This window comes from Salvelinus sp. IW2-2015, linkage group LG4q.2 (assembly GCF_002910315.2).
Source record: "Salvelinus sp. IW2-2015 linkage group LG4q.2, ASM291031v2, whole genome shotgun sequence".
Taxonomy (NCBI): Eukaryota; Metazoa; Chordata; class Actinopteri; order Salmoniformes; family Salmonidae; genus Salvelinus; species Salvelinus sp. IW2-2015.
In genome coordinates, this window is record NC_036843.1 from 29200728 (window position 1) to 29227757 (window position 27030).

Below are 27030 nucleotides of genomic sequence, written 5' to 3' on the forward strand. Positions count from 1 at the left end.
AACAACACACAAACACCACGCACATCACACGGCAACATGCAGACACACAACACAGCAACAGACATGATGCTCTCTAAAATCACTACTACACATTCAACTTCTATAGAGGTTCCAAGCATTCAGTAGATCTGCCTGTCAATAATCACGCTTATTGATCCAGACCCACAGAATGACCTCTGTGACTTTTTACTATTATATGTTGCTGCAACTGAGAATGTGTGTGTGTGTGTGTATGTTTTCGTGTTGTGTGGGCCCACAGCGAGTTGTCTTTCCTGCCTACCTCCCGGTAATTTCCCGTCTTATCCGTGAGCGGAGGGCGCAGGGAAAGAACAGATATTTGTGCGGACTGGCAGACCTGAAACAACACATTACTCTCTTGTGTGTTGTAAATTAAGTCACTCCATATCTCCAATAAAAACGCCCGCTTTTTGCATCCAGCGGCTCCGCTGTGGAAATACAACAGGGAGGAGAGAGGACAGAAAGGGGGGGCAGGACAGACGGAAGCGGGAAGATGACAAAGGAGCACCAATTCTACCTGTCACTCTTAAATCACAAGGAGAGAGAGAGAGAGAGAGAGAGAGAGAGAGAGAGAGAGAAGAGAGAGAGAGAGAGAGAGAGAGAGAGAGAGAGAGAGAGAGAGAGAGAGAGAGAGAGAATACACTGAATAGTAAAACCAAATACTTTTTAGTTACCTTTATTTCAACAGGGAAATAATACTGAGACTAAAGTCTCTTTTACAAATCAGCCCTGCACGATACAAAAACAAGCACATAAAACAGGCAAGTATATTTAAACATAAATATAGACAATATACACATTAAGATGAACAACAGTCAATTAAAACAAACACATCCTTCATTATAAAACAACCTCTGTCAGCTGTCTGAATCCTCTGTCAGCTGTCTGAATTCTCTGTCAGCTGTCTGAATCCTCTGTCAGCTGTCTGAATCCTCTATCAGCTGTCTGAATCCTCTGTCAGCTGTCTGAATCCTCTGTCAGCTGTATGAATCCTCTGTCAGCTGTCTGAATCCTCTGTCAGCTGTCTGAATCCTCTGTCTAGCTGTCTGAATCCTCTGTCAGCTGTCTGAATCCTCTGTCAGTGACTTCAAAGCATCCAAACAGAACGTATTTTGGTAATTATGCCAAACATATGGTGCAAGGAAATTAAGAAGTCTCCGAAGTTAACCAATCCAATAATTTTTCAACTTAACAGTGTTGTTAGGTAAGTCGGAAGCTGATGGAGCAAAGCTTTGTAAACGAAAATAGTGTAAAGATGTGATCTACGTGACTTTATAGAGGTGTACACAACTTTCTGGTAAAAATGCGGTGATGAGTAATAAAACTGTCTCTGTAGGTTGGTGGAAAGCCCCGTCGACTTAGAAGCCGGGGTCACCATTATGTAGATCTGCAAAAAAGTATCCAACACTTAAGTAAAAATGATGTTGAAATATAATAAACTACATTTATCGATCTGACTCCATCATTATGTGAATAGATACAACAGGCCCTGTACGTCTCTGGATGAATCTAGTCAAGGTAACAAGCCTTGCATTACCTCTCAGTATGACTTTAATCAACATGTTTCTAACTTTCACCATTATGCAACTATGAACTTCTTATGGCTGCAGGGGCAGTATTGAGTAGCTTGGATGAAAAGGTGCCCAGAGGTGCCCAGAGTAAACTGCCTGCTCCTCAGTCCCAGTTGCTAATATATGCATAGTATTAKTMKWWTTGGATAGAAAAMACTCKGAAGTTTCTAAAACTSTTTGAATGATGTCTGTGAGTATAACATAACTCATATGGCAGGCAAAAACCTGAGAAAAAAATCCAACCAGGAAGTGGGAAATCTGAGGTTTGTAGGTTTTCAACTCATCGCCTATCGAATACACAGTGGGATATGGGTCAKTTTGCACTTCCTACGGSTTYCACTAGATGTCAACAGTCTTTAGAACCTTGTCTGATGCTTCTACTGTGAAGTGGGGCCGAAGGAGAGGGGATTGAGTAAGGTCTATCATGACCTGAACATGCGCTGACCATGCACGTTCATGTGAGAGCGAGCTCTGTTCTATCGCATTTCTGAAGACAAAGGAATTCTCTGGTTGGAACATTATTGAAGATTTATGTTAAAAATCCCGGTAATGGGATGATATGACAACAGCCAGTGAAAGTGCAGGGCGCCAAATTCAAAACAACAGAAATCTCATAATTAAAATTCCTCAGACATACATTTTTCTTATACCATTTTAAAGGTACTCTTGTTGTTAACCCCACCAAATTGTCCGATTTGAAATATGCTTTTCATCGAAAGCACTACAAACGATTATGTTAGGTCAGCAGAAACATGTCAAACGATGTCAAACATGTCAAACGCTTCGTGACTTTGGATTTGTTTACCTAACGCACCAACAAAAGTAGCTATTTGGACATAAATGATGGACATTACCGAACAAAACAAAAGTGGGAGTCCTGGGAGTGCATTCCGACGAAGATCAGCAAAGGTAAGTGAAGATTTATAATGCTATTTATGACTTTTGTTGACTCCACAATTTAGCGGGTAACTGTATGGCTTGCTTTTGTGGTAGAACGCTGTTCTCAGATTATTGAATATTGTGCTTTTGCCGTAAAGCTTTTTTGAAATCTGACACAGCGGTAGCATTAAGAACAAGTTTATCTTTAATTCTATGTAAAACATATATCTTTCATCAAAGTTTATGATGAGTATTTCTGTTATTTGATGTGGCTCTCTGCAATTTCTCCGGATATTTTGGAGGCATTTCTGAACATGGCGCCAATGTAAACTGAGGTTTTTGGATATAAATTTGAACTGTATCGAACAAAAGAAATATTTATTGTGTAACATGAAGTCCTATGAGTGTCATCTGATGAAGATCATCAAAGGTTAGTGATTAATTTTATCTCTATTTCTGCTTTTGTGACTCCTGTCTTTGGCTGAAAAAATGGCTGTGTTTTTCTGTGATTTGGTGGTGACCTAACATAATCGTTTGTGGTGCTTTCGCTGTAAAGCCTTTTTGAAATCGGACACTGTGGTGGGATTAACAAGAAATGTATCTTTAAAATGGTGTGAAATACTTGTATGCTTGAGGAATTTTAATTATGAGATTTCTGTTGTTTTGAATTTGGCGCCCTGCACTTTCACTGGCTGTTGTCATATCGATCCCGTTAATGGGATTGCAGCCCTAATAAGTTTTAAGAGACTAGATACAAATAGATAATCCCCCCCACCAATGTTATAGCGTTATTTTATTAAGTTAAGTAGATCAGGGATGCTAAGTGTACAGTGTCATTAACAACTATCAAATTATAGGCATATAGTCAATCAAATAAATACTCAAATCAATTCACTCAATTCAATTCAACTAATATAAATAATTAATCACAAAATAATTGACAATCAAACCATTCCAGTGAACATGAAATGCATGATACATTACATATTTACACAGAGTATATGACTATCACCAATAAGTTAAGAAGAAGTTCTTCAGTTCCAAAAAGTATCTAAGAGAAATAAGTAGGTGTCTGATACACACAGGAGCTAGGTAGAAAGTTCTCAAAGTATGAGCTAATTCACTGCCCTTCACTGCCCCCAACCTGAATTAACGCTTCTTAGCATTTTGCTAGTGAACAAAAGGCAGGAACAACACACCCAGATTCTAATCTATTCAACTCAATTTGAATGGTATGACCGGACAACAGGGATGTGCCTGATAACCTGTCAACCCAACATTCTATTTCAATCCAGTCACTTTAAAATTCAAAGGGCACTCGCACATCTGAGCTATCTTTGTTGCAGGTGGATTGTAATAGTTGAATGAGATTCACTTTAAAAATACATCAACCAGAAAGCACAATGGAATAAGACATTTGAAAATGCGCAGCTCTTTATCAGCTCTTGAAACAAACCTAACACGACAATTGAAATCACACAGTAAAATTAATTTCATAATTTCAAGGTTTAATCAGTCGTCACACCTCTCCTGGCATCAGTGACCCCAGGACTTCCGTGGGAACATCTCGTCCTGGAAATTGCCACGGCGAAGGTGTGGCAATTTCAGATTGATTTGATTGATTTTGTATTCAAAATACCATGCTCAGATAAAAAAAGGGCAAAGTTGCTTATTTACTTAAGATTGGAGACTCTTAGCTAGACACGGAAGCCCAGAGATGGGACTATACTTATCAAGGTCCCTACTATCCTCACCCTTATGGAGTGGCAGCACATAAGATGTTTTCCATATTTTACAAATATTCCCTGATTACACTGTTAGATTTAAGATATGGGTTACTGAGGCAGCAATGAGGGGGGGCAGCACATTTGAGAATACCCGGCTCCAGTTGGTAAGCCCCTGTGGATTTATTGGTATCTAAAGCAAGTAAGGCATCAATTACTTATTTTTCTGTGTATTGCCCAAATGTAAAAACTGCAAAATTTCCAAATCTTTTGAAAAGCTAGCCCACTGGGAAAAAAAAGACCATTAAATGCATCAATGATGACATTTTTGTCCGTAATGGGGTCAGAGTCTGAATACATTTGTTGAGGCAGAGAGGAGGAAGTACAACCCTTCAAGGATTTGACAGTTTTCCAGCATTTAGCCTGATTCCCCTTACAATCAGAAAGTGGTTACATAAGATTTTTCCTTTCTGATTAGTCTTACACATTGATTCCTCAGTTGCCTAAAATATTGCCAATCCGGGCCTAATCCTGTGTTTCTGGCCTTGACCCGAGGCAACATTTCTCATACAAATGACTTCTGATAATTCAGAAGTTAACCAGGCATTCAATCTATCTTTAACTCTCAGAGGGGGCATGATTATCTACAATAGTGTTGAAGACATTTACAAAAAAAATTAAAACTAAATCAGTTTCAGGGATAGCTGTGATACAATCAAGGTCACTAAAATAAACATAATGTAAAAACACCTTGTTTACTAAAGTTTGTAAATTCATCTTACTGATGACACAAGGCTTAGATGTATCGCTGACACAGACAACACTGCAATGGTAGTATTCATCAAAATAAGATAAATCAAGGTGGATTTTGATGGATCTTTAGGGTTCGGCCATCTAAGCTCAGTTGTCAGCTAATATATTTCAGCGTATCTGACACTGGCGTCCTCAATATTAAAATCGGCCATAATTAATAGTTCAAACGTACCATAATAATATACAGTCCTACTAGTGTCAGCTGGTTATTATGACCAAGGTCCACATTAAGAACCAGATCATCAAACTGCTTAGGGACAGAGGTAGCAAGAGATTCTGTCTAATCTGCAAACATTAAAGCAGCACAGAATTATTCAACCAAATGTCAAAAATTGAGAAGCAAGAATTTCAATCAAATCCATTGGGCATTTACATGAACAAATCCAAGATCGCGGTTGTGACAGGTCAGCTGATGGTCACCTGATAGGTCACCTGATGCAGAGGCCATCTTGGTTATGAATAGTTTCCATTAAATCATTTGGATTACTGTGTTAATATCAATATGTGGACTTAATTGAATTGAGCCCTTTCAGTCAGGATATAAAGGATTGTCTTTAGCACCCCCTAGTGGCTGTAACATCTATGAAAACACCTCAGAAAGGAAAAAAAACGCGATTACCTTTAGACGTCTTCAGAGGGGTCTTCAAAATGTGTGCGTCTTTGTCTATGTGTGTGTGTGTGTCTGTGTGTGTGTGCATGTGTGTGTTTCTGTATAGATAGACAATAAACAGTACTCACGATCATTGCACCGCGTGCCGGTGAAGGAGGTCATGGAGCAGTCGCAGGTGTAGTTCTCCCACTGCTGGATACAGACGCCCATGTTGGTACATGAGTCCTCCTGACAGGTGGTGCTAGGACCTGCAGGTGGCAGAGCAGAGCCATGTGATACCAGGGTACAGGCGGCAGAGCAGAGCCATGTGATACCAGGGTACAGGTGGCAGAACAGAGCCATGTGATACCAGGGTACAGGTGGCAGAGCAGAGCATGCTGGATACCAGGCGTACAGGTAGGCAGAGCCATGTAGGTAATAACCTAGGAAGTACGTCAGGTGGCCAGAGCCATGTCGTACCAGGGTACAGGTGCAGAGCCATGATAGTCCCCAGGTGCCAGAGAATGTTGATACCAGAGGTTACAGGTGGGACAGAGCCATGGGATACCAGGATGTACAGAAAGTGTGGTCAGAGAGGCATGTGATATCCCAGGGTACAGGTCGGCAAAGTTGAAGCCATCGCGTATACCATGTGAACGGTTACAGGTGGCAGAGCAGAGCCATGTGATACCAGGGTACAAGTGGGCAGAGCCATGTGATACCAGGGTAAGTGGCAGAGCCATGTGATACCGAGGTACAGGTGAGCAGAGCCATGTGATAACCAGGGTACCGGTGGCAGAGCCATGTGATACCAGGGTACAAGGTGTAGAGCCATGTGATACCAGGGTACAGGTGGCAGAGCAGAGCCATGTGATACCAGGGTACAGGTGGCAGAGCCATGTGATACCAGGGTACAGCGGCAGAGCCATGTGATACCAGGGTACAGGTGGCAGAGGGCCATGTAGACCTGTGATCCAGGGTACAGGTGCAGAGCCATGTGAGTACCAGGTACAGGTGCAGAGTCAGTAGCCCTGTGATACCAGAGGTACAGAGGTGGCAGAGCCATTGTAGTACCAGGCGAGTACAGGGGTCAGAGCAGTGTTACCAGGGTACAGGTGTGGCAGAGCCATGGTGATACCAGGGTTACAGGGTAGGTAGAGCCATGTGATACCAGGGTACAGGTGCAGACAGTAGCCATGTGATACAGCTAGAGCGTACGTGGGCAGAGCCATGTGATACCAGGGTACAGGTGGCAGAGCCATAGGGTTACCTGTGTACAGAGGTGGCCAGGACCAGGTCGTCATGTGATACCAGCGGTACAGGTGGTGTAGAGCCATGTAGATTACCAGGGTACAAAGGTGCAGAGACAGAGCCATGTGATACAGACAAGTCCGGTACAGGGTCTGAGCACTAGCTCCCCAACAAGCTCTTCAACAATCAGGTGCCATGCAGAGGTGTCAGAGCATTCAGATGGGCCATGCATTAGTCAGGTAGTACATTAGTACAGGAATTACGAGCTGTTATTGTACCGTAGAAGTACACCAAACTGAAGAGATTTCTTTTTAAAAACACACGGCATCCCTTCAAGAGTATTTAGTAAGACGTAAAGTGTGTGCAGACATTGAACAGGGTGCTGGATGTGTTTTCAACATGGCTGGTTGATGAGAGACAACTGGTGGATTCAGACAAACTGACTAGACTAGGGTCACGTACTGTCATATTAAGTGTCTCTATAACTGTGAATAACATGGTCATGACTGTGTAATAACATGGTCATGACTGTGTAATAACATGGTCGTAACTGTGTAATAACATGGTCATAGCTGTGTAATAACATGGTTATCTGTGTAAATAACATGGTCATAACAGAAGTGTGTAATAACATGGTCATAACTGTGTAATAACATGGTTATACTGTGTAATAACATGGTCATAACTGTGTTATAACATGGTTATAACTGTAATGACATGGTCTATAACTGTGTAATAACATGGTCATAACTGTGTAATAACATGGTTATAACTGTGTGTAATGACATGGTCATTAAACAATGGTTATAACTGTGTAATAACATGGTTATAACTGTGTAATAACATGGTCATAACTGTGTAATAACATGTCATAAACTGTGAATAACATTGAGTTGTAATTAACTGTGTAATGACATGGTCATAACAATGGTTATAACTGTGTAATAACATGGTTATAACTGTTGTAATAACTATGGTCATAAACTGTGTAATAACATGGTAATTGTAACTAATGACATGGTCATAACTGTGTAATAACATGGTTATAACTGTGTAATGACATGGTAATTACTTACTACACAGTCTACAGCGTTTGTACATGTTGTTACATAGAAGTTACAATGATTATAACACTTTTTTTGAGTATAGATTATGTGATGTTATTGAGAGTTTATTTTTGCAATAATATGACATATGTTCAAACCATAACCTTATTCAATGCATACATACTGGATGCAACTACACACCGTAGTTCCCGTATGCCCGTTCATGTCAGCCCCATGTGAACACACAGTTTTAGAGCCACCGGAAGGCAATATGAAGTGTGACCCCAGGGTGTAAGCTCTCCCATCCCCCCAACCCCCTGCTCTAGCCCAGACCAGTCTACATACAGAAACACTGGAGAAGATGACCCAGTGCAACAGAAAGAGGATCACGAGACAGAACATTTTATAGCAAAGTGGTGCACATAGGACATGTGCTTTTGTTATATAAATGTTGGTGTGGTGGTGTCCAGTTAAGTCCAGGGCTGTGTTTCATTCTAGACAGGTGTTCCCTTACCCCTCTGTCCTTGTCCACTCCCCTTCACAGAACCGAGACAAACGGGTCAGACCCTTTCCAGTTCTGTGAAAAGGGAGTAAGCGAGGGAATATCGGAGGATACATCTGTGTGGAAGGAAACGTAGACCATATGAGGACTTGAGACTCAACACCATCCAGACTCATCCCATGTTTTTAAGAGGAAGTGCAGTCTCTACTGTGCAGTAGTGCAAAAACCAATTCAGTGAAAAATCGGGACAATATTCCCACCAGAAATGGAAAAACCGTGTGAAAAAAAAAAAGATTTATGCAAGATAAAATGATTCACTTCATGTTTGTTTCTTCTTCTACAGGTACCAAAGTAACCTGAAATACATCCATAAAGTAGTAACAATAATACAAGCTGCAAGTGAAGAAGAGTGAAGAAGCGGTCACTGTTCCTGAACACTAAAGACACACTTTCATCTGTCCTGGTGGTTCATGAGACATGCTTTATTAAGGTGGAAGAGATAGAGCACCTCTGCATGTGCTCATATAGCCAGACTGACATTCATCTACCGTGTGTGTGTGTGTGTGTGTGTGTGTGTGGGTGTGATGTGTGTGTGTGTGTGTGTGTGTGTGTGTGTGTGTGTGTGTGTGTGTGTGTGTGTGTGTGTGTGTGTGTGTGTGTGTGTGTGTGTGTGTGTGTGTGTGTGTGTGTGTGTGTGTGCCTGTTCTGCTGAATGTGCTCATATAGTCAGACTGACATTCATCTACTGTGTGGTGGTGTGTGTGTGTGGTGTGTGTTGTGTGTGTGTGGTGTGTGTGTTGGTGTGTGTGTGCCTGTTCTGCTGAATGTGCTCATATAGCCAAACTGACATTTATCTACCGTGTGTGTGTGTTGTGGTGTCTGTCCGTGTTCTCTGTAGAATGTGCTACTGTAATTCATCTGCTTCAACATATTCCCAGGGGAAACATGTGTTAATATTACTCAGCTACAGCAGTAGATATCTCCTTCATCTGGGTGGGAATCGTTATTTCTAAAAATAAATATGTCTTAAATCCCCTCGGAGTGGACTTTGGATGTGGACATGAGAGCCATGACTTCTCTAAAACCCCATCCGTCAGTCTCCAGCCTGATGGCAGGCTGCTCTCGCATTCTAATAAACTGTCTGTCAAACTGTATGAATCTCAAATTTAACTTAGGTCGACCGTCCCTTTAATTAGCGTGCTAATCACACTGGCCTATCAGGGGTGCTTCCGCACTCCAGGCCTAAACGTTTTTGAAGGGGGGGGGGGGGGGGCGTCGTGCGTGTGTAGTATGTGTGTGTGTGCCTTTCAGGATGTGTGTGTGTCGACCCAATGTGCTAGACTTAGCGGATTCCTCAGCAACTCTGCCAAGACAGGCTATACACGGCCCGATACCAAAATACAAGTCTGCAGAGTATTCAGACCCCTTGACTTTTTCCATATTTTGTTACGTAACAGGCTTATTCTAAAAACAATCAAAATGTTTTTTCCCCTCATCAATCTACACACAATACCCCATAATGACAAAGCAAAAACAGTTTTTTAGAAATGTTTGCAAATGTATTAAATATAAAATAAGTATGTTTTCAGACAACTTACTCAGTACATTGTTGAAGCACCTTTCAAAGCAATTATAATATTGAGTCTTCTTGGGTATGACACTGCAAGCTTGGCACACATGTATTTGGGGAGTTTCTCCAAATTCTTCTCTGCAGATCCTCTCAAACTCTGTCAGGTTGGATGGGGAGAGTCGCTGCACAGCTATTTTCAGGTCTCTCCAGAGATGTTCGATCAGGTTCAAGTCCAGGCTCTGGCTGGGCCACTCAAGGACATTCAGAGACTTGTCCTGAAGTCACTCCTGCGTTGTCTTGGCTGTGTGCTTAGGGTCATTGTCCTGTTGGAAGATGAACCTTCGCCCCCAGTCTGAGGTCCTGAGCACTCTAGAGCAGGTTTTCATCAAGGATCTCTCTGTACTTTACTCTGTTCATCTTTGCCGCAATCCTGACTAGTCTCCCAGTCTCTGCCGCAGAAAAACATCCCCACAGCATGATGCTGCCACCACCATGCTTCACCGTAGGGATGCTGCCAGGTTCCCTCCAGGCGTGACGCTTTGCATTCAGGCCAAAGAGTTCTAACTTAGTTTCATCAGACCAGAGAATCTTGTTTCTCATGGTCTGAGAGTTCTTTAGGTGCCTTTTGGCAAACTCCAAGTGGGCTGTCATGTGCCTTTTACTGAGGAGTGGCTTTTATCTGTCCACTCTACCATAAAGGCCTGATTGGAAGAGTACTGCAGAGATGGTTGCCCTTGTAAGGTTCTCCCATCCCCACAGAGGAACTCTAGAGCTATGTCAGAGTGACCATCGTTCTTGGTCACCTCCCTGACCAAGGCCATTCTCCCCTAATTGCTCAGTTTGGCCGGGCGGCCAACACTAGGAAGAGTCTTGGTGGTTCCAAACTTCTTCCATTTACGAATCGTGGAGGTAACTTTGTTCTTAGGGAACTTCAATGTTACAGACATTTTTTGGTACCCTTCCCCAGATCTGTACCTCGACACAATCCTGTCTCAGAGCTCTACGGACAATTCCTTCGACCTCATGGCTTGGTTTTCGCTCTGACATGCACTGTCAACTGTGGGACCTTATATAGACAGGTGTTTGCCTTTCCAAATCATGTCCAATCAATTGAATTTACCACAGGTGGACTCAAATTAAGTTGTAGAAACATCTCAAGGATGATCAATGGAAACAGGATGCATCTGAGCTTAATTTAGAGTCTCATGGCAAATACTTATGTAAATAAGGTATTTCTGTTTTTTTAATACATTTGCAAACTTTTCTAAAAACCTGTTTTCCTTTTGTCATTATAGGTTATTGTGTGTAGATTGCTGAACATGTATTTTTTTTAATCAATTTTAGATTAAGGCTGTAACATAACAAAATGTGGAAAAAGTCAAGGGGTCTGAATACTTTCCGAAGGCTCTGTAATCATACAGGTGGCTAATGTTTATTCATGCAAAAGCTTTCCATCACAATCATTAGTCTGTCTCCTTCCCTGCACACCTGCCTGCCCGCCTGCCAGTCTTCTTCCCTGCCTGTCTCCTGCCTGCCTCCCTGCCCGCCTGCCTGCCTCCCTACCTCCTGCCTGCCTTTGGCTGCCTGCCTGCCTGCCCGCCTGCCTGCAGGCCTCCCAGCGAGGCAAAGCCAGGGTACGCCGTAGGACTTGCAGCCCCTACCTACCATTCTCCAGAAGTGAACCATTTTATAACAAGCACATAGCCAGCTGCAAAAACTCTTTCAATACCTGGCGATGTTCGCTGTCTATTGTGCTTAAAGGTGACATCATCAAACATAGCTTGAAGACTTCCTGCTTTACCGCCAACACTATCAGAGTTTAAATCAGCCACGATTGCTATTGGATTTGCTCTGTTTGTGCCCTACCTTGAGGCCAAAATGCAGGTGTTTTTGTTTTCTGTCAGCAGGAAGTCACCCCACTGTGTACGATGATGTCATCTTGCTTACAGTACCTTTAAGCCAAGGTATTTTTCTTTAGTGAGTGGTGACACATAACATTACAAGCTCAGAATCGAATTTGAACCTTCTACCTTGTAGGTCAGCTTTGGTGAAACCGACTTTGTTAGAGAAAAGAACAGAAAGTGAAAAACGATAAAACAAGGTTAGTAGGTGGCCAACGATTTTTGGGTTTATAAAGCCAGCACTTTACTAACAGGGATATGGCCCTTAACTTCTCTAAGGTAGGGGTCAGGGGTCAGGGCTATGCTACCATGACAACCAAAAATAAGGTACAGATGAAATAGATGGGGACAGTACAGAGAAAACATGCCGATGAAAATGGATATGGTTCGGAGATAATGAACCTATGGAGACACACGGTATATGTGTCACTTAAACACATGTATTAGGATGGGCACTGGACAAATCGGTTTAGCTACATGTTAACATGTTCAGTCATTACACATTATTCAGAAGCACTTTGTTAAAACAGTCATATTTAAGTGGAAATTCAACCAGAAATAACTGCAATCTGCATTGAAACCTGCATATGAATTCAAATGTTTTACAAATGTATTCAATCAATCTTAATTAGGTATTTATTAACATGTTTTTTGTTTGTTTGATGTATAGTCTACTCAAAGCATAATGGGACAATTGCTGCTCAAGAATGATGAGAACACAAAGGTTAGTATGAATATGTTTTATCATGAAGGGATGAGGACAAACGACACAAGATGATTCACGGATGACGTCAGACACAGACACAAGGATAGACAGTGAAAACCCATAACATTGTTTTATTAGAGAGTTGACGTAGTGTTTCCTCGGGCCTGCCGTTCAGTCCCCCAACGCTTCCATCCACCTATGTACTGAGGCATCGGCGCCATCTAGTGAGGGTTTCGCCTCGATTACACTAATCTATGCCAAGTAGACCTAGAACTGCAGGTGCTGTTCCCTGTTGACTGTTGTCACTAGTTACCACAGCCACAAAGTCAAGATTGGCAGGATAATTCAAGAAAACAAATACACGAGCTTTTTGGTATTAATTTAAGGTGAGGTTTAGGCATAAGGTTAGCAGTGTGGTTAAGGTAGCCTCTGCCGAGTCCAAAACTACCGGAAACGGAAAGAGAGCCTGTGAAGCAATTTCCGATTTTGGACATTAACAAGGCAAAACTCCTCCTCCACATTTACCGAATTGGTTGAACAGTGGAGAAGACATTATTATAAAAAATGTATGTATGTAGGGGATCTAGTTCCAGCCATTTCTTCTACATTTGCTATGTTAGGAAGAGAAATCGTAGAAATATACATAATTTTTAACTATAATTATGACTCTGGCTGTGGTAACTAGTGACAACCAACATGAAGTCCCTCAAACTGGTGAGTTGAGATAGTGAAGTTACAAACTAATTCGTGTTTTTTTGTAGGGCAAAATGAGCAACTTACTTTCTTGTTAAAGAGTGAGTGTAAAGAAGCACTATCGCAAACATACAAAAATGAGAGCTCTCATCTGAACGTGAATAAATAGCCATCTTTAATTACACGCCTTAGCGCTGAGATAAATAAAAAAAACAGGTGTGAATAGCATGGTCACACTAGCCTACCCTATTCACAACCAATCACAAATCAATATGAAATGTGAATTATAATATTGTCATGCAGTTTAAAAATCGGGGATCAAACAGTGGACTTTTACATTCAATTACAACAGTCAGCAAAGTTACGGGTCATTAGGGGTCGTCGCTGGTTACCACAGCCACAAAGACTTAATGTTGGGTGTTCTAGAGCGTGGGCACCTACTGTTTCTCCTTTGTTGCATTACCTGTGTAGTTCCAGCACATTGTTTGGCCTAATCCATTCTGATAGTTGGGGGAGTTGTTGGTTTGTGTATAGACAATGTGTTGTTGCTTCAGCTCTCAGGTGTTGGATTAAGTTGTGTGAGTCTGTGTTGGTGTTTTGACCTTGTAGCCATTAGGTTGCTAGTACTAAGTACTCTGGGACCATTAATGCTGTCTGTTTCTGTCAACTTGAAACCTGGACTTCAAATTCGTAAATATTGTCATCACTGTGGGCCTACAACACTGTTAATAAAATCATTTACTTTTGATTACGCTACTCCATCTGTTGTTGCACTGTGTGCTCCAACACCCAACTAACTAGGCAGCCATTAGTCTGGACAGTTAAATTCATACTATGGCAAATATTTAGCAAAACATAAATGTGAACACATTCTCATAGCCACTCACGGACAAACAAAATTACAAAAAATCTGAAATTATATGAATGTGATACAACAGAAAAGTCACACATACATCATGGTGTATCCACTGTAACCTGTAATGAGGGGAAGACTTATGGGGATATTAATATCGCGTTATAGATATATACTCCATAATAGTCATAATGTCAATTTGTAAGTCGCTCTGGATAAGAGCGTCTGCTAAATGACTTAAATGTAAATGTAAATGTCAAGGTATATTAGGTTTATATTGCACCATTGTGTGGCTCTCTGATATGGTAATTTCAAAATAAGACAACAAAAAATAAACAATAAATACACAACGGAGATGTTGAAATTGGAAGCAGAACAAAGAAACAAGACGCTCCGGGTAAAACATGTACATAAAGCAAATTGATTCTCATGCAAGCAATAATGATCAATGAAAACTGAGCAAAAACTTTATTAACAAACAAGTTTTTTTTTTTTTTACGATCAAGGTCAAGAGCCAAGAGTATTGCTGTAATAATTGTTCAATGGATTGAAATTTGATGCTATAGTGTAAAAATATTTCAATAGGCCGTCGTCTCACTTAACTGATTTTTTTTAATTTTAATTTTACCTTTATTTATACAGGTTTTTTCTCTTTTCCAAGAGAGACCTGGTCCAATAGCAGCAGGGGGGACAACGTTTCAGACAAAACAACTTACATACACTCACACAACATTAAACACAACTATATACACACATACAGTACAACAATATATTACATTAAAAACACAAACATCTTGACTAAAAACAGCTGGCCTAAAAACAATTGTACTCTTCTATGATATATGTGTTTAAACTCCACTAACGAAACTAAATCATCAAATTTTTAAATGTTCATGAGAGAATTCCAGGACCACGGAGCTGAGTAACTATAACTATTTCTACCATGACCTGTTCTATTTTTTGGTACTGTTAGAAGCAAATGAGAATGGGACCGTAATTGATATTTATTTACTCACCTGACTAAAAAAGAACAGAGATAAAATGGCATTTTACCCAATATGGCCTTATAAATCAGTATATACCAGTGTTTAAGCCTACGCAAGGTCAATGACGACCAGCCAACAGCGCTGTAGAGATCACCATGATGTGTTAGACGTTTCTGATTTGTAATGAACCTGAGGGCTGCATGATACACTGAATCAAGTGCTCTCAGGGTAGTGGCTGAGGCCTGCATATATATAACATCACTAAAATCTAAAACCGACAGTAATGTACATCGTACCAGCTCCTTCCAGGCCTCAAAAGAAAAACAAGCCTTATGCTGGTAATAAAAACCTATTTTCAGCTTGAGCTTCCTTATCAAGTTCTCTACATGAACAGTGAAGCTCAGCTTATCATCAACCCACACACTCAAATATGTGTACACTTTAACTTGCACTATAGTATGTCCAGCCAATGTAGCAATGACATGATTTGTAACATGCCTGGCATTTGAAAATACCATGCATTTTGTTTTACCCGAATTTAGAATCAGCTTTAAATCATACAGATTCTGTTGTATGATGTTAAATGCTATTTGGGCATTTTCAAAAGCTAAAGATAAACTACTACCACTTGAATAAAGGACAGTATCATCTGCATAAAAATGAACATCCGCTGTTTCAATAAGATCCCCAATGTTGTTGATATACAAAATGAACTACTACTTTACAACCATCCGCCATTCAACATTGTGTACGATTTGATAGGTAATTTATAAACCAATCTAGAGCATGACCAGTAATTCCACAACATTTTAACCTTTGCACTAACACAGCCTGGTCCACGGTGTCAAAAGCTTTCGACAAATCAATAAAAAGACACACAGTGTAACTTCTTATCAAGTGGATCTCATTTAAAACCTTCAATGTTGCTGAAACAGTGATGTGGCCAGACTTAAAACCTGATTGCACAGAATATTTGAGAACCTGATGTACACGGAATATTTGAGATAGACACTAAACTGACGGAAACCTACGGAAATGTAGTTTTGCATACACAACGCATACAAGCTCTTGTATCATTTCTGACTGGAGCTTTCATATGTCTCCATATATAGATATTACAATTCTTATTCTCTATAGTTGGGGCAGCAGGTAGCCTAGTGGTTAGAGAGTGGGGCCAGTAAACGAAAGGTTGCTGGATTGAATCCCCAAGCTGACAAGGCAGTTTCAATCCCACTGTTCTCCTGGTAGGCTGTCATTTTAAATAAGAATTTGTCCATAACTGACTTTCCTAGCTAAATAAAAATGTTGTAGCTGTATTGTTGCTTGGTAAGAATAGCTGTGATTCTAACATGTGCGGCATATAGTATGTTATTTCAACATATAGCTAATTGTATTTATGATAAGTACTTAAAATACAGAACAAAATACTAATTAAAACTCATAACAATTATGGTATATGCCCATTACAATTGAATGTTTAATATACTGGTAGCTCTCTGTGATGTACCTACAGAAACAGTCCTATGCTAGATGCTAAGATGTTTTAAAAATGTATTTTATGTCGTTCTGAAACATGACTGTAATTATCAATAATGATGAGCTCCTAAAACACCAATATTTTTGTTACTGTAGCGCTGCTTTGTGCTGTGCTGAAATGACATCATAAACGTGCGACCAACGTGGCCGATAAGAGCTGGGTCTGGGTTGTGGCTAGTTGGAGTACAGCTACGGACCAAAAGTTGCATGTTTGTGTCACATCGGGGACAACTGTAGCATTTTAGTTAACCCAAACCGTAACTCCTTTCCTAACCTTAACCTAATTATCCTAACCTGCTATGTTAATTCTCCTAACCTGCTGCGTTAATTATCCTAACCTGCTATGTTAATTATCCTAACCTGCTGCGTTAATTCTTCTAACCTGCTGTGTATGTTCTTCTAACCTGCTGCGTTAAATCACTTCTGATCATAGCTGTACTCCATCTAGCCAAAACCATGGGATTGGGGCTCAAGGTTGAAGTTGTTCCTCACCATAGATCTAGGATCAGATTACCAACTTCAAACCCTTACTTTATAATTTAAGATGAATAAATACTATCTAAGGCACTGCATCTAAGTGCTAGAGGTGTCACTACAGTCCCTGGTTCGATTCCAGGCTGTATTACAACCAGCTGTGATTGGGATTCCCATAGGATGGTGAGTGAGATGACCAGAAAGGTTAGTAGGATGGACAGGGGTGGGTAAGGAACGAGGGAGGTGAAGGTACTGTTGGAGAAAAGGAGAAAGAATGTGCTGCCTGAACTGTCCTTGTAGTTTGAGTTTGAGTTGAAGTCTGAGTCGGACATGGTTTTGAGGGAGGGTGTACCTTCGCATCCGCGCTCTATCTGCCCGCTGCGGAAAAGAGCGTCCTGGAGGAGGTCAGGGAGGCGGCCGTTGAGGTCCACTGAGGCCAGGCAGCCCTGGAAACCGTCCCTGGATGCCACCAGCTTGGGCAGGCTACCGTACATACCAGGGCCCAGCCCAGCGATAAACAGGTCACCTGGAGGGAGGAGGAGAGGACACGGACACCAACATGTACTGACAGTCTAGCTTCATCACTAAGTATTTGACTGTTCTGGTGGTCAAATAAATGTTTTATAGTCCTGTATCTGTAAATAAATGTGAGGTCACTGAACTACCTGTTATATACTCTACCTGTCAGGTCACTGATCTACCTGTTATATACTCTACCTGTCAGGTCACTGATCTACCTGTTATATACTCTACTGTCCAGGTCACTGACTACTCTGTATATACTCTACCTGTCAGTCACATGACTACCTTGTTTATACTCATATGTCAGGTCACTTGAACCTACCTCTGTTATATAACTCTACCTGTCAGGTCACTGAACTACCTCTATTATACTCTACCTGTCAGGTCACTGACTACCTTCTGTTATATACTCTATCCTGTCAGGTCACTGAAACTACTCTGTTTTATATACTCTACCTGTCTATGGTCTGAACTACCTCTGTTTTATATACTCTACATGTCAGGTCACTGAACTACCTCTGTTATATACTCTACCTGTCAGGTCACTGATCTACCTGTTATATACTCTACCTGTCAGGTCACTGATCTACCTGTTATATACTCTACCTGTCAGGTCAACTGAAATCTACCTTGTTATATACTCTACCTGTCAGGTCACTGAACTACCTCGTTATTATACTCTACTGTCAGTACTATCCTGTTATATACTCTACCTGTCAGGTCACTGATCTACCTGTTATATACCTCTACCTGTCAGTACACTGACTACCTGTTATATTACTCTACCTGTCAGGTCACTGAACTACTCTGTTATATTACTCTACCTGTCAGGTCACTGTACTACCTCTGTTATATACTCTACCTGTCAGGTCACTGATCTACCTGTTTATATACTCTACTGTCAGGTCACTGAACTACCTCTGTTTATATACTCTACCTGTCAGGTCACTTGAACTACCTCTGTTATATACTCTAGCCTGTCAGGTCACTACTACCTCTGTTATTTTACTCTACCTGTCAGGTCACTGAATCTACCTCTGTTATATACTCTACTGTCAGGTCACTGTACTACCTCTGTTATAACTCTACCTGTCAGGTCACTGAACTACCTGTTATATACTCTACCTGTCAGGTCACTGAACTACCTCTGTTATATACTCTACCTGTCAGGTCACTGTACTACCTCTGTTATATACTCTACCTGTCAGGTCACTGATCTACCTCTGTTATATACTCTACCTGTCAGGTCACTGTACTACCTCTGTTATATACTCTACCTGTCAGGTCACTGAACTACCTCTGTTATATACTCTACCTGTCAGGTCACTGATACCTCTGTTATATACTCTACTGTCAGGTCACTGACTACCTCTGTTATATACTCTACCTGTCAGGTCACTGAACTACTCTGTTATATACTCTACCTGTCAGGTCACTGAACTACCTCTGTTATATACTCTACTGTCAGGTCACTGATCTACCTCTGTTATATACTCTACCTGTCAGGTCACTGAACTACCTCTGTTATATACTCTACCTGTCAGGTCACTGAACTACTCTGTTATATACTCTACCTGTCAGGTACTGATTACCTGTTATATACTCTACCTGTCGATCACTGAACTACCTCTGTTATATACTCTACCTGTCAGGTCACTGAACCTCTGTTATATACTCTACCTGTCAGGTCACTGATCTACCTGTTATATACTCTACCTGTCAGGTCACTGAACTACCTCTGTTTATATACTCTACCTGTCAGGTCACTGAACTACCTGTTATATACTCTACCTGTCAGGTCACTGAACTACTCTGTTATATACTCTACCTGTCAGGTCACTGATCTACCTGTTATATACTCATACTGTCAGGTCACTGATCTACCTGTTATATACTCTACCTGTCAGGTCACTGAACTACCTCTGTTATATACTCTACCTGTCAGGTCACTGAACTACCTGTTATATACTCTACCTGTCAGGTCACTGATCTACCTTGTTATATACTCTACCTGTCAGGTCACTGAACTACCTCTGTTATATACTCTACCTGTCAGGTCACTGAACTACCTCTGTTATATACTCTACTGTCAGGTCACTGAACTACCTGTTTATATACTCTACCTGTCAGGTCACTGAACTACCTCTGTTATATACTCTACCTGTCAGGTCACTGAACTCTACCTGTTATATACTCTACCTGTCAGGTCACTGATCTACCTGTTATATACTCTACCTGTCAGGTCACTGAACTACTCTGTTATATACTCTACCTGTCAGGTCACTGAACTACCTGTTATATACTCTACCTGTCAGGTCACTGATCTACTCGTTATATACTCTACCTGTCAGGTCACTGAACTACCTGTTATATACTCTACCTGTCAGGTCACTGTACTACCTCTGTTATATACTCTACCTGTCAGGTCACTGTACTACCTCTGTTATATACTCTACCTGTCAGTCACTGAACTACTGTTATATACTCTACCTGTCAGTCACTGTATCCTCTGTTATATACTCTACCTGTCAGGTCACTGAACTACCTCTGTTATATACTCTACCTGTCAGGTCACTGAACTACCTCTGTTATATACTCTACCTGTCAGGTCACTGAACTACCTCTGTATATACTCTACCTGTCAGGTCACTGAACTACCTCTGTTATATACTCTACCTGTCAGGTCACTGAACTACCTCTGTTATATACTCTACCTGTCAGGTCACTGAACTACCTGTTATATACTCTACCTGTCAGGTCACTGAACCTCTGTTATAAACTCTACCTGTCAGGTCACTGAACTACCTCTGTTATATACTCTACCTGTCAGGTCACTGAACTACCTCTGTTATATACTCTAACCTGTCAGGTCACTGAACTACCCTGTATATAACTCTACCTGTCAGGTCACTGATCTACCTGTTATATACTCTACCTGTCAGGTCACTGATCTACTCTGTTATATACTCTACCTGTCAGGTCACTGTACTACCTCTGTTATATACTCTACCTGTCAGGTCACTGATCTACCTCTGTTATATACTCTACCTGTCAGGTCACTGAACTACCTGTTATATACTCTACCTGTCAGGTCACTGACTACCTCTGTTATATACTCTACCTGTCAGGTCACTGTACTACCTCTGTTATATACTCTACCTGTCAGGTCACTGAAACTACCTGTTATATACTCTACCTGTCAGGTCACTGTACTACCTCTGTTATATACTCTACCTGTCAGGTCACTGAACTACCTCTGTTATATACTCTACCTGTCAGGTCACTGAACTACCTCTGTTATATACTCTACCTGTCAGGTCACTTGTACTACCTTGTTATATACTCTACCTGTCAGGTCACTGAACTACTCTGTTATATACTCTACCTGTCAGGTCACTGAACTACCTCTGTTATATACTCTACCTGTCAGGTCACTGAACTACCTCTGTTATATACTCTACCTGTCAGGTCACTGATCTACCTGTTATATACTCTACCTGTCAGGTCACTGTACTACCTCCTGTAATATACTCTACCTGTCAGGTCACTGATCTACCTCTGTTATATACTCTACCTGTCAGTCACTGAACTACCTCTGTTATATACTCTACCTGTCAGGTCACTGAACTACCTGTTATATATCTACCTGTCAGGTCACTGTACTACCTCTTGTTATATACTCTACCTGTCAGGTCACTGATCTACCTCTGTTATATACTCTACCTGTCAGGTCACTGAACTACCTCTGTTATATACTCTACCTGTCAGGTCACTGATCTACCTCTGTTATATACTCTACCTGTCAGGTCACTGATCTACCTGTTATATACTCTACCTGTCAGGTCACTGAACTACTCTGTTATATACTCTACCTGTCAGGTCACTGATCTACCTGTTATATACTCTACCTGTCAGGTCACTGAACCTCTGTTATATACTCTACCTGTCAGGTCACTGATCTACCTGTTATATACTCTACCTGTCAGGTCACTGAACTACCTCTGTATATACTCTAGTCACTGACTACCTGTTATATACTCTACCTGTCAGTCACTGAACTACCTGTTATATCTCTACCTGTCAGTCACTGAACTACTCTGTTATATACTCTACCTGTCAGGTCACTGAACTACCTCTGTTTATATACTCTACTGTCAGGTCACTGAACTACCTGTTATATACTCTACCTGTCAGGTCACTGAATCTACCTGTTATATACTCTACCTGTCAGGTCACTGAATACCTCTGTTATATACTCTACCTGTCAGGTCACTGAACTACCTGTTATATACTCTACCTGTCAGGTCACTGATCTACCTGTTATATACTCTACCTGTCAGGTCACTGAACTACCTCTGTTATATACTCTACCTGTCAGGTCACTGAACTACCTCTGTTATATACTCTACCTGTCAGGTCACTGTACTACCTCTGTTATATACTCTACCTGTCAGGTCACTGAACTACCTCTGTTATATACTCTACTGTCAGTCACTGATCTACCTGTTTATATACTCTACCTGTCAGGTCACTGATCTACCTTTATATACTCTACTGTCAGGTCACTGAACTACCTCTGTTATATACTCTACCTGTCAGGCACTGTACTACCTCTGTTATATACTCTACCTGTCAGGTCACTGAACTACCTCTGTTTATATACTCTACCTGTCAGGTCACTGATCTACCTGTTATATACTCTACCTGTCAGGTCACTGATCTACCTGTTTATATACTCTACCTGTCAGGTCCACTGAACTACCTGTTATATACTCTACCTGTCAGGTCACTGTACTACCTCTGTTATATACTCTACCTTTCAGGTCGAGGTTCTTGGCTCCGTTGACCACCTGACTGGTTACCTTTGCGTCCACCTTCAGAGTGTGAATGTTGCTGTTGTCACGAGTGATGACCACATTGTGCCACTGGTTGTCATGTAGAGCCCGGTCGCTGTTGCCCTTGATGACGTTGGGCCCATTGCCAAGATCAAACACATAGTGTATGTACCTGAGGGAGGTGAAAGGTTACCCTGGTCACTGAATAGAACACCTGTTGTGCCGATAGGGGTGGATGCAGCAGAGGAGATCACTTCTAGGCATCTTGGCCTCTGTGAGTGGAGTGGTGAGTCAACAATTAGAATATGTCAAAATGGTTACATTTAACCTTTAATTTATCTAGACATACAGGTGTCGGATCTTAATTTGATGACTTTTTTGTAGGATTTTTTTTCCATCTTCCTACCATCAGGAAATTAAAACGGGCGTCGTAATTTAGACCCGCAGTTCTCTTTCTCTCCATGCGGAGAGGGGGGAGCAGTCGAGTCATTCGGGAACAGTGCCAGCTTATGAAAATCATCCTCCTTCTCTCGCTTGCTGATAAGCTAAAAGCACCACACAGAATATGAATAACTGTCTTACTACTGCAAAAGGCCTATGTATTTTTACCGTAACATTAAAATATACAAAAAAATGTATCTGAAATACATCCATCCACATCAACAACCGTTGGTTTTTATAATAATAATAACTTTATTAACACGATAGATAATGGTGTCCAATACAACATATAAGTGTAATCCGAAATATAGACATACAGTAGGCTACACCTAAAACTATAGTCTACTGTAGCCTATCAAAACTAATCACATATACAGGTTTATAATATCACATGTAAAGACAAGATGAAATTGAGAACAGTACGGAAGCAAACGGAACGAAGCGCATTGGAGCATGAAAGAGAGTGACTCCGATTTTAAATGTCAAAAACCACCCAAAAAGAGATTAACAGTAGTCTATATATTATTGAAGAATAGGACATCTTAATCCCACAAGACAGTTATTTTGAATGGACAACATAAATAGGAAACAAATAAAATTATAACAGTAGGCTACTACAACATTAGTTCACAATCATACAATGTGTCGGTTAAATTGCCACAATAGATTTGCCATGATGTACAGAATTCTTGTCAATTAGATGTTTGAACATATCAAAAAATAATTTGGTTAAAATCATAATTTAGGGAGCGGTAAAGAGGTCGCCAAAAATGGTTGCAAGTGAGATCAGCTGGAAAGATAGGGGAGGGAAGGAAAGATAGGGGGAGGTAGGGAAATATAGGGGAGGGAGGGAAAGATAGGGGGAGGTAGGGAAAGAAAGGGGGAGGTAGGGAAAGATGGTGGGGTAGGGAAAAGATAGGCGGAGGTAGGGTAGGGAAATATGGGGGGTAGGGAAAGATAGGTGGAGGTAGGGAAAGAGGGTGAGGTAGGGTAAGATAGGCGGAGGTAGGGTAGGGAAATGAGGGGAGGTAGGGAAAGATGGGGGAAGTAGGGGAGGTAGGGAAATATAAGGAAAGATAGGGGGGTAGGGAAAGATAGGGGGGGGGTAGGGAAAGATAGGCAGAGGTAGGGTAGGGAAAGATAGATAGGTGGAGGTAAGGTAAGATAGGGAAAGATAGTGGGAGGTAAGGTAAGATAGGGAAAGATAGGTGGAGGTAGGGAAAGAGGGTGAGGTACGGTAAGATAGGTGGAGGTAGGGTAGGGAAAGATAGATAGGTGGAGGTAAGGTAAGATAGGGAAAGATAGTGGGAGGTAGGGAAAATTAAAGGAAGATAGGGGAGGTAGGGAAAGATAGGGGGAGGTAGGGAAAGATAGGGGAGGTAGGGAAAGTTAGGGGAGGATGAAGATAAAGATAGGAGAGCTAGGGAAAGATAGGGGGAGGTAGAGAAAATTAGGGGAGAGTTGGGAATATAGGAAGATAGTGGGAGGAAGGATAGATAAGGGGATGTAGGGAAGATGGGGGATGGAGAAAGATAGGGGGTAGGGGGCCGAAGGGAAAGATAGGGAAAAGTAAGGAAAGATAGGGGGAGGGTAGCGAAATATAGGGAGGTAAGGACAGGGGAGGTAGGGAAAGAGAGTGGGAGGTAAGGGAAAGATAGGGGAGGTAGGGAAATATAAGGAAAGATAGGGGGTAGGGAAGATAGGGGGAGGTAGGGAAAGATAGGGGGAGGAAGGGAAAATAGGGGCTGTAGGGAAGATAGGGGAGGTAGGGAACGATAGGTGAGGTAGGGAAAGATAGGGGGAGGTAAGGGAAGATATGGGGAGGTAGGGAATTATAGGGGGAGGTAGGGAAAGATAGGGAAATATAAGGAACGTTAGGGGGAGTTAGGGAAAGATAAGGGTAAGGCAGGGAAAGATAGGGGGAGGTAGGGAAAGATAGGGAGGTATGGAAGATACGGGGAGGTAGGGAAATATAAGGAACGTTGGGGGGAGGTAGGGAAAGATAGGGTAAGGCAGGGAAAGATATGGGGAGGTAGGGAAAGATGGGTAAGGCAGGGAAAGATATGGGGAGGTAGGGAAATATAAGGAAAGATAGGGGGAGGTAGGGAAAGATATGGGAGGTAGGGAAAGATAGGGGGAGGTGGGGAAAGATAGGGGAGCTGGGGAAAGATAGGGGAAGGTAGCGGGAGGTATGGAAAGATAGGGGAAGTAGGGAAATATAAGGAAAGATTGGGGGAGGATTAGGAATAAAGGGGGAGGTAGTGAAAGATAGGTGAGGTAGGGAGATAGGGGAAGTAGGGAAATATAAGGAAAGATAGGGGGATGTAAGGAAATTAAAAGGGGGTAGGGAAAAGATAAGGGGAGGTAGGGAAATAATAGGAAGATAGGTGGAGGTAGGGAAAGATAGGGAGAGGTAGGGAAAAGATAGGGGGAAGTTTAGGAGAGGAAACGAAAGATAGGGAGAGGCAGGGAAAGATAGAGAGAGGTATCGAAAAAATAGGTGGATGTAGGGAAAGATAGGATGGTACGGAACGATAGGGGAGGGATGGGAAAGATAGGGGAGGTAGGGAAAGACAGGGGAGCTAGGAGAACAAGAGGAGATAGGGAAATATAAGGAAAGATATGGGAGGTAGGAAAGATATGAGGATGTAGGGGGAGTTAGAAAAGATAAGGAACTATATTGGAGGTATTGAAAGATTGGGGGAGGTTGGGAAAGATAAGGAACTATATTGGAGGTATTGAAAGATAGGGAGGTAGGAAAATATATGGGATGTAGGGAAAGTTATGGGATTTATGAAAATATAGGGAAAGAAAGGGGGAGGAAGGGAAAGATAAGAGGATGTAGGGACGATAGGGGGGTAGGGAAATATAAGGAAAGATATTGGAGGTAGGGAAAGATTAGGGGGAGGTAGGGAAAGATGGGGGAGGTAGGAAAAGATAGGGGAGGTAAGGAAAGATAGGGGAGGTAGGGAAAGATAGAGAGAGGTTACGAAAATAGGTGGATGTAGGGAAAGATAGAGTGGTACGGAACGATAGGGGGAGGGATGGGAAAGATAGGGGAGGTAGGGAAAGACAGGAGCTAGGGGAAAGACAGAGGAGATAGGGAAATATAAGGAAAGATATGGGGAGGTAGGGAAAGATATGAAGGATGTAGGGGGAGTTAGGAAAAGATAAGGAACTATATTGGAGGTATTGAAGATTGGGGGAGGTTGGGAAAGATAAGGAACTATATTGGAGGTATTGAAAGATAGGGGAGGTAGGAATATATGGGATGTAGGGAAAGTTATGGGATTTTATGAAAATATAGGGAAAGAAAGGGGGAGGAAGGGGAAGAATAAGAGGATGTAGGGAACGATAGGGGGTAGGGAAATATAAGGAAAGATATTGGAGGTAGGGAAAGATAGGGGGAGGTAGGGAAAGATGGGGGAGGTAGGAAAAGATAGGGGAGGTAAGGAAAGATAGGGGAGGTAGGGAAGATGGGGAGGTATGGAAAGATATGTGGAGGTAGGGAAAATATAAGGAAAGGATAGGAGGAGGTTTGGAAGATAAGTGGGTGGGAAGATAGGGTGAAGTAGGGAAAGATAGGGTGAGGTAGGGAAAGATAAACGAGAGGTAGGGAAAGAATAGGAAGGATGAAAGTGGAAAAATAAGGGAGTTAGGGAAAGAATATGGGGAGGTAGGGAAAAGAATAGGAGGATGAAGAGAAAAATAAGGGAGGAAGGGAAAGAACAGTTGGATTAGGGAAGAGATATGGGAGGTAGGGAAAGATAGGAGGATGAAGAGAAAGATAAGATATATATAGGAAGATAATGGGAAATATAAGGAACGATATATGGGGAGGTAGTGAAAGATAGGGGAGGCAGGGAAAGATAGGGGGGTGGGGAAAGACAGGGTTAGGTAGGGAAAGATAGCGAGAGGTAGGGAAAGATAGGAGGATGAATGCTAAATATGGGAGGAAGGGATAGACAGTGGGAGTGAGGGAAAGGTAGGGGAGGTAGGGAAGATAGGAGGATGAAGGGAAAGATAGGGATATTTAGGAAAGATAGGGGATGGTAGGGAAAGATATGGGGAGGAAAGAAAGATAGGAGGATGTAGGGAAAGATAGGGGGAGTTAAGGAAA

General features: G+C 41.7%; 1 protein-coding gene across 1 annotated transcript in view; it reads right to left on the minus strand.

The window, feature by feature from the left end:
- LOC111963095 (neurexin-3a-like) overlaps positions 1-27030 on the minus strand; it is a 583289-nt gene that overhangs the window by 464820 nt on the left and 91439 nt on the right. The window contains exons 10-12 of the mRNA XM_070443314.1: positions 22451-22641; positions 17465-17638; positions 5744-5863 (exon numbers count right to left, since the gene is read on the minus strand). Coding sequence (XP_070299415.1) covers positions 5744-5863; positions 17465-17638; positions 22451-22641 — 485 coding nt within the window. The remainder of the gene's footprint in view (positions 1-5743; positions 5864-17464; positions 17639-22450; positions 22642-27030) is intronic.